General features: G+C 45.5%; 1 protein-coding gene across 6 annotated transcripts in view; it reads left to right on the forward strand.

The window, feature by feature from the left end:
* The window catches only part of LOC144158265 (uncharacterized), a 38,282-nt gene extending 29,441 nt beyond the window's left edge, over positions 1-8,841 (forward strand). For all 6 annotated transcript variants that reach the window (XM_077689031.1, XM_077689032.1, XM_077689033.1 and 3 more), the window contains one exon: positions 5,501-8,841. In XM_077689031.1, coding sequence (XP_077545157.1) covers positions 5,501-6,629 — 1,129 coding nt within the window. In that variant the 3' untranslated portion in view covers positions 6,630-8,841. The remainder of the gene's footprint in view (positions 1-5,500) is intronic.
* Positions 8,842-9,420: the final 579 nt, after the last annotated feature.

Consider the following 9,420-nt stretch of genomic DNA (forward strand, 5'->3'; position numbering starts at 1 on the left):
CTGCCGACAATTGCAACGAGCCAGCAGGCAAATCCAAAACCCACGAAAACCTGCGTGAACAACAGGGAAATCAGCTGCCTGTCCACCAGCGTTCCGGCTCCAAATCCCCATTGTGCCACGGAACCTTCCATGCGTGACGTCAGCAGATTTGCAGCGGCTGGATGATTCATACTGATAGGCTGACAGAAAATAGTTTACACACCCTGGCCCTTGGCTGGTGTGGAGACGTATTCATTGCTGTAGGGCAGTGGTTGGGTGCATAATTGGAAAACCCCGCAGGCCCAGTTCTTGCAAGGCAGCAGACATGCCCGGCTTCTTTGCAGTGTAGCACAGCAGATGATGGTCGGTGGTTTGCCATGTTCAACTCTTCGGTGTGGAGTGTAGTATCACACATTGTCGGTCAGGCACGAGTAGACGGTGGTAGGGAGCCTTCAGGCGACACTTTACAGATTGGCGAGCTCAGTGGGCAGCACCGATGTAGGCCACAGCATGCAATATGTAACATGTTCTGGGAGACCACCTTTTCGAAGATCACATCAGTGAAACAAATGACTTATGGTTGTACTGTCAGTGAAAAAAGCTTCCTTATTTCTCAACGAACTGCAGCCGGGTTTCTTTCCCATAAGGTGGCGGTTCTGATTTTAGCAGCCTCAAGAGGGTTTGCCGTGAATGTGTTGACTAGCTGGTCGTACTGCTTTGAAGGCATGTTCTCTAATATGGCAGCCTCAACCTCCAAGACCTTTTCGGGGGTTACAAAAAGCCTGATGAAGAGCTGTCATTTTGTTTGACACATTAAAAAATGCAGCTTCGTTTCCTCTGCCGTTTCTGGGCTAGCTTACCGAAAGAGCATTGTAGTTGCTTTGATCAACACACTTCTGTTGGGGTTTGGGATGTGTCTCTGTAGCAAACAAGCCTGTTGCTTGCTGACTACAGTAGTGAACGTTTATAAAAATGGCCGACACAAAAACTCACATGGTTTTCAAAGCAGACATGAGCTGAGGTCTTGTGGAAAAAGCATTTGCCTTGGGGTTTCTTTGTCCATCTGATTAAAAATTCACACATGTGAAAGTTTTTCGATCATTCTTCTGAATGTCCAGCAGGTAACCAGTGAAACGATGGTGGCTGGCTCAAACAGCCTTAAGGGTTGTTTCTGGCAAACTTAGTGTTAGTCAGGGTTTCAGTTTCCACTTCTATAGAATTGTCCTGAAAAAGATTGCACTCCAGAAGAGCATGCGGTCTGTGGATGGCTCGGCTTGTACTCACTTGACAACTTGCCAAGAGCGAGGCAAGATTTTCGTAGTGATTTGTGTATTAGAGTGAACTTGTGCACTGCAGTGAGCTATATGAAAAGCAGGAATTTAAATGAAGCAGACTACAAAACGATTCAGGAATGGGAGCATTGGTGATTCAAATGCTGCAGTGTTTACTCTGTACGAATTACGTCTTAACACTCTCCTTCCCAGAAATGTTCTATGACATTGGGGAGTGTTGATAAAAGGAGCACATTCCAAACTAATGATGATGGGTCACAGCTTCTTCATATCAAAGAAGATTGCTGGGGGCTCCCTAAAGGTTCTGGTGAAGAGGTTTTCAAAAAAATCTGTTGGGGGCATTAAATTATGGTTTTCCTGACGCTGAATTCAAAAAACATGTTTATTTTATGTGTAAATACACCCAAACCATCTTTTTTCGTCAAAACAAACGACCCCTGCCCGTGGGCGAGGTGAGAGCCCTGGCTGCCTTTTGCGATTGGCTGGCGGCAGATAATGTCATATTCGGAAGTGCCAGTGCTGCGGGGACCGCTCGGCCTGAAGATCTCATTCTGTTCCCGTTCAGATATAGTCTAGAAGGTCCTCTGGTGAATGGAGGGCTCACACAATCTCTCCTTAGAATAGGAGAGCCTGAGGGAAGTATAAACGCAACAGATTCGCTCGCGGCGAGCTTTACAAAGGGGTTCTCCCCCGACGACTCATGGCCGACTTGTTTCTCGGGTGCAGGGAAGTTGCGCAGATATTGGTTCACCGCTTTCACTACCAGCGCTAGTCACAATTCCTAGCACAACTTTTCAACCCACCATCATCCCCATCCTCGAATGTGGAACTTTGTTTTTACATGTGGACAGGCGGCAACAAGCTCTGTGCAGCGGCCTGCGATGCGCACAGGCAGCGTGGCCGCCGCCGATCGCCGCGTCGCGCAGAGGTGCTGGTGCCGGGTCTCTCTTCGGCCGGTCAGTGGAACGTGGCATTGCTGCACATACGCATGCTTTAGAATAGGGGAGCTGAACGTTGGTCGCCCCCCCCCTCTTCCCCCCCCCCAAAAGGCAGAGGAACCCAAGCGCAGCACGGTGGTCCCCAACGAGCTTTAGAACGCCTTCCCCAACAGCTACAGCCGGCTCAGGTTGCACGGATCGCCGCTGATGTTGGGAACTTTAGGCTTAGCACCAAGGGAGATAGTTGATCGCTGCTATCTCTACAATTGCGAATAACTATCCTTAAAGGAGCCATGAAGAGAAAACACAAGTTTGGTTCATTCAAAAGATTGTCTCGTTAGAATCATACTGACACACTTTTAACGTAAACTTCGCTCAAATAAGCTACATAATTAGGAAAAACGGGAATGGTCATGCGACCCACCAGCTCATTTCCCGCAACAGAACCTATGATGTCACATGAGCTAAGCTCTGCGATTGGCGGAGGCTGGCAGAAGCAGACGCAAATTAGGTAGAGCTTACAAACTAGACGAACGAGCGATTTGCGCTTAAATTTAGGGCACATTCTTTACAAAGCAATAAGAATGATGGGACAAACAGTGGAAGTTACGAAAGCACATGTAAACATAGAAGTACTGATGCGTTCTGCTGTTCGTACTGCGCACAGCATGCTTGGTTTAGCTGCACAGCACTACAGGGCTTGGGGTTGTCTCAGACGACACTGGCCGATTGACGCAAGCAACGATGTCTTACGTGACCCCATTTGTCGAGCGAGCACTGTTTCAGGGAACGAATATTTTCTCCCAGAACAAAAACAAGCCAGGTTTAAATGCAGGCAAAAACAAACCAAACGCTTGCCACGGTATGGTGGCGCCATCTAGGTTACGGAACGTAAAGAAACGCGGGAACACATCAACACCGCTCTACAGGGTAGAGACAACCTTTGAACACCGTCCCGTGCCGCCGCAATTGGGCCAACGGGCTCAACGCGTTATTCTTTTCGTTTCTCACGAGACCTAGCAATGCGAAACAGACAATATAATTCAAGCTTCTTCAGTAAACCGCGTTGCGGCGATAATTTTAGCGCGGTTTTGACACAATGACTTGCTTCGGCGGCGAGCGAGCAACCGAAAATGGCGGCGCCAGCGTATACGTGTCTCTACCCTGTACGGCGGATGCGTGAATGAAGGTACTCTAGGCTGCAGAGCGGTCGGTTCCTGTGATGTCATTTGGGACCACGAAAACGCACAATTGAGCGGGGAAATCAAAATTTTAACCTAAATTGTTTAATTTCTCAGTGAATAAAGCACCGTTTGTATCCGGACAAGCGCTAGGGGCACAATAAAACACGAAATCTTTCGAGTAAAACCAACTTGCATTTTCTCTTCATGGCTCCAGTTTTTCACCACACTATCATCCCCTTTTTCGCATGTGGAACCTTATTCCTACGTTGATAGTCATTCTAGCGATCGGTGCTGTGCTCATTCTTGCGCACAGGTAACGCCATCAATCAGCCTCTCGCCGCATCTTGTGCTCAGGCAGGTTCGTTTGCTGCCGTCGACAAGCCTTTGTGACCGTTCGGCGCTCCGCATTGTGATACAAATTCGATCACCTCTTTCGAAATCACCTGGGATGACAATCCCTAGCACAATTTTTCACCACACTATCATCCTCTCTTGCACGTTCACCATGCTTTTCGTGATGTCCTTGATTCTGGACGGCAACGAAGAGCGGTCGCTGCCGCGGCATGTGTAGTGCAAGCCGCTTTGTGTGCCGCGCGGGCATGCACGACCGGCGAGTGGGCAGAGTGCTTTCGCGCGCAGAAAACGCTTCATGCTTTCAGCTTGGTTGATTTCTTCTTAAAATCTAGCTACTCAGCTAAGCTGTCGTCACAGCCAACAACGTTGATTGGCAAAACGAGCAAGAAGTTCGGGAAGTCCAGGGTGCTGCGGTTTCACAAATTTTCTAATTTTGTTATAACAATGGATCAAAAACTTGGGGTATCCCCGTATTTGTTTGAACCCACCTCTTCACGTATGAGCAGAGAGCACCCGATGACACGGCCGACCCCGCGACTACTCGTGAAGGCAATGTAGTAGCCACGGGCGCTCGGTAGGAAATCTCTGGTATCAGAAGTCGCTTTAGGGAATCACACAGTAGCGTTACGTTTGAAAATCGACGAGGAAGCAAGTATAGACAATGATGATTAATGATGTGCAGATTACACGCATGCTTATTTCGGAACTTCGCCCAGATAACTGGGACACAGCAAAGCGGCGGTGCACGTCGCTGGCCGTCTTCCGAATATGATGCTACTTCCGGATGCTGCCTCTCAGTTTCTTGCTCTGCCGGCGATGCGGCAGGGAGCAGTGGACAGGGTGTAGGGTCAACTTTAACGACTAATACCGCTGTCCCCAAGCTAAAAATGACAAAAAAACTTTAGAGGCATAAACTCACCAATGTAATAATTGTAAAAAGTAGAGTTTTGCCCGGTTTTAAAAGCGCTTCAGTTTCCTTTAATGACTCATTAGAAACGGGGGCTCCTCTTCAAACACTGGATAAGATAGCTGGGTGAGGCCACTCGCTAGCAACAAAACATAAACAATTCTTAGGGAATGTGTTCCAGCAATATGAGTTCCAAGACTGGGCTCCTCTTGCATTATAGTGTGGCAGGTAATTTGTGGCAGTAGATATATCGATGCAATTTACCTAAGTTGTTCTGCAATGTCTTAATGCATTTTTTGGTGCTGTGACTCCAATAGGGGTGTAGACACTCATGTGAGTCCTGTCATTGCCATAGCTTCGAGCCCATGTTTTTGCTATGGTTTGTGCATGAGTAAAACATTTTTTAAGCAAGTTTTTTCAGGACTGAAAATCTGCACCAGCGAAGAAATATTTTTTCTAGGCCATATGATTGAGATGCTCTCATTCATTTAAGATTAGGTAATTGGCATTGTTTTGGAATGGCTCACGGCCTAGTCAGTTTTCTTTGTGTGGTAAAAATTTAAAACACAGGCATTGTAAATGTGATCTATGTGTCTTTGGCAAACTGTGTTGCTCTTTGTCACTCAGCCAGTTACTTCTACAGCGAAATCCCTGGGAAACGCCTGAAAATGAATTCTATAGAAAGCTTTGCTTTCTTTGTTGTGTGAACTGTGAGATTGTTTTAATGAACATTGCATAATTGTTGGCCAAAACAACTGGTCTTTTATACTAAGGACTTGTCATTTAACTTGTAGGATAGATTATTTTAGAGCGATTTTTCTTAATGTGTCTGATTTCCCCACATAGGAGTTTTTTCAATGACCATGATGAAATCCAATTTGGAAGCAAGCGTTATTCCTGCCCGTCCTGCCAACATCACGACCCTCCATCTACTCACGTGCAAGTGTATGCCTGTATGATGCCCTACACCTGCACTGTTTGCAAAAAAGATTTTGCCAAAAAATGCCATCTGGACAGCCACATGAGGGTGCATACCGGCGAGAGACCCCACATGTGTACCATCTGTCTCAAGTGCTTTCGCAAGAAGTGTAGCCTGGACATCCACTTGAGAGTGCACTCTGGTGAGAGGCCCTACGTGTGTAGCATCTGTCAAAAGAGCTTTACTCAAAAATCTAGCTTGGACACGCACATGAGAGTGCATACTGGAGAGAGACCCTACTTGTGTAGGATCTGTCAGAAGGCCTTTACAAAAAGTCACCACCTGGTTACCCATGAAAGAGTGCACTCTGGTGAGAGGCCCTATGTGTGCAAGACCTGTCAGAAGTGCTTTGCTAGAAAAAGCCTTCTTGTTTTTCATGGAAGACTGCACTCGGGAGAAAGGCCCTTTGTGTGTAGCTACTGTCAAAAGGGCTTCACTAAACGAAGCCGCTTGGTCAGTCATGAAAGGTTGCACTCTGGAGAGAGGCCCTATGTGTGTAGCACCTGTCAGATGAGCTTTGCTGAAAGAAGTCAACTAGTAATTCATGAACGATTGCACACTGGAGAGACACCCTTTGTGTGTAGCACCTGTCAGAAAACCTTTGCTAAAAGAAGCCTCTTGGTTTCTCATGAAAGACTGCACTCTGGTGAGGGGCCCTACATCTGTACCATATGTCAGAAGAACTTTACTAAAAAAAGCCATCTAGTTACCCATGAACGAGTGCACTCTGGAGAGAAGCCGTATGTGTGTAGCACATGTCAGAAGAGTTTTACTAGAAACAGCAACCTCGTTATTCATGAAAGATTGCACTCTGGTGAGAGGCCCTACGTGTGTAGCACCTGTCAAAAAAGCTTCACTAAACGAATTCTGCTGGTTACACATGAACGATTGCACTCTGGTGAGAGGCCTTTTGTGTGTGGCATCTGTCAGAAGAGTTTTACTCAGAGATCCCACCTGGTTAAACATGAAAAAGTGCACCTTGGTGAGAGGCTATAAGTTTGTAGTGCATCTGAAGAGCTTTATTAGAAAAACAGCCTGTGTATTTATAAAAGATTTTTCTGTGAAGAGGGACCCTACATGTATAAGAAAAGCTTTTGCAAAAATGGCCTGGGTACTCCTGAATTAATGCTGTCTGGTGAGAAACCTTGCCTGAATAGCATTTTTCAGTTGGGCTTTAAGAACAAAGCAACCAGACTTATAATAAAAGATTGCACTCTGGCAAGCTGTTTGAACATTGATTTGAGTGACTGTAGGGTTTAACGCGCCGACACATTGCTGGCGATGAGGCGCGCCGTAGTGGAGGTCTCCGGATTAATTTTTACCACCTGGGGATCTTTAACGTGCGCCGAAATCTCTTACACATGGGCGCTTTTGCTTTTCACCTCCATCAGAAAAGCGGCTGCCGTGGCAAGCTGTCTGAACAGCTTCATAAAACTAAGTTAGTGAGCCTCGAAAAATTGGACTGCAGCAAGTTCCTACATGTGCATCACTCATAGCTGCCTGGTTAATCGTGAGCAATTTCACTCCTGCAACCAGCTGTAATATGCAGAAGTTGTAGAAGAGCTGGTCTACTAAACTCCTGTTGGTTATTTATGAACTATTGGTTATATTTATTTATTGGTTATATATTCGCACAGGGGCAAAAAGGCTCCATGGCTGCTAAATTTGTAAGAGGTTTGCTTATGCATAAAAGAGTTCACTCTGATGAAAAGTGCTGTTGCAGTGTCTGTCAGAAAAGCTTTGTTTACAAGTGGTCACTTAAACCGTAGAGTGTGCACTTGTGCAAATTGCTGGCCAGAAAGTAGCTGCAGAGAATGGCAGTATTGTGCGCTTACAAAAGAAATGAATGCAGATTGTGGACAGATTGCACTCGGAAATTGAGCTAGTGTGCTTTATCCGCTGCAGAAACCGCTTAAAAAGACACCTTGGACATATGTGAGATGGAGGAGTGCCAAAAGTCCTCAATCTTCTGTATTTTTCAGATCTTTGGCCAGACTGCACAAATCTGACAGGCTGAACTTCTTGATATGCTCCAGGGAAGCTGCTAATAAAGAATGATGTGGCTAACATTAAAATTGCTGTCGGTATATGAAACATGCCGAAAATCCCAAATCTAAATTTGCTACTTGAATATGATTGCACAAGCAAGCAACACCAATGCAAGAAAGCATGGGCAGACAGAGCACATACTTCCAACAAATATTTTGTGCCTCTGTGGGATGTTTTATGTAGTGAATGATTTGAATAGTTGCAAAAAGAGTGAACAGCTGCTGCCATGAGCAATGCACTGAGAACTCAAGTTAATTGACCGCTTATTTTTACTGTAACAAAGGCAGCGGTTAATGAACTTTATTGGCTGATGCAAAACAATTCCCAGGACAGAACTTTAAAGCACAATTGCTTTGCATTTGATACAAAGACTAGTAACCATTGGTATCACAGCCAAGAGGGGACCACACTCTGGTGTGCTGAGTACTTGTGTAGAAGGGAGTCTGCTTCTATCCACCGGTAGCGTTTGTTTCTGTAATGTTGGGCTGATGTAGTATTCAAAAGACAATGGCTTCGCAATTTCTTGAACGAATCTGGTGCATACATACCAGTCTATCAGCTCTTGTCCCACCACTTTTTGTGTCTGATGTTTACGTTATTGTCACTAGATATGGTTTAGGAGTAACGGCACTCTTTTCTCCTTTTGTTCCGTGCCGCTGCCATGATCATGGTCAGTTCGAATTACGTAACATTTGTTTACACTGCGATGGTTCATGGGCGCCGCCATTTTGTTGTTTACGCGTTTTAGTCAGTCAACTCTTCTCGACTTAGTTTGTCCTCCTGGCTCTGCAGCTGTGCGCGACTGACATCGTTCTGAACGGATAAAAAATAATCCGTGTAGCAGCATTTCAGAAGCAGAACTGTGTCCAAAGATGCCGTTTTGCTGCATTGTTGGTAGTGTTAACAAATGATCCGGTCGAAGTTAACAGCAAAGCCGTAGATGCTGCTGTCTTGCAACACTGATGAACGACAAAATGGCCACCATTGCTGACTTGCGTGCCTCAGTGGCGGCACTCTGATACTTTGTCTTGTGACACTAGTCTACACTGTGCTTATTCAAGATGTATATACAACCTTGGTGTAGGCTTGTAGAATATTTTCTCACATGCAAGTGTGTTGCAGCGTGTTTTTGTAAGAAATAAATGCCTAATACTGGTCATCAAGTTTTCTCATTGTTTTTCTCTCTGCGCAGTGTATCTCACACATTTTAATAAGGCAGATTCACCAAAAAATCCTCTTCTGTGATACACATGTCATGAAGGTTGCCCACAGTTACCTGCGTGACAAGTGTGTCGCATTAGAGGCATATGTTTATTATGCAGTCTATAGTACTTTGCAATGTGCGTGATACACTTGTCATGCAGGCAACTGCGTGCAAGTATACGCCTTTTGTGGGATACATAGCACGGATCGGCAGTACAGCAAAAATCTATTTTTCGACAATCGCATCAAGGGACATGCAAGTGTAGGAGCAAGTGGGCATTTGTTAGTGCCTTACAGTGCACAGGATAAAAATATGCAATAAGTAGCAGCAGCAGAGCAAATGCCAATAGCATAAAACAGCTATTGCTGCCCTGTTCACTCTCTATCCTACAATTTGTGTGCCATAAATCGTGAGGAGTGAAGTACTATTGGTAGAGCTTGCCTTAGCATTTTAATTTACAAGCATCATAACTGATGCTTTACTTGGCTTTGTTGGCTAATAAAGTGCAGTCGCCAAATCAAAGTAGCGGCCCTG

This window comes from Haemaphysalis longicornis, unplaced genomic scaffold (assembly GCF_048455015.1).
Source record: "Haemaphysalis longicornis isolate Haplotype H1 unplaced genomic scaffold, Haemaphysalis longicornis Haplotype H1 scaffold_10, whole genome shotgun sequence".
In the NCBI taxonomy this organism is placed as follows: domain Eukaryota; kingdom Metazoa; phylum Arthropoda; class Arachnida; order Ixodida; family Ixodidae; genus Haemaphysalis; species Haemaphysalis longicornis.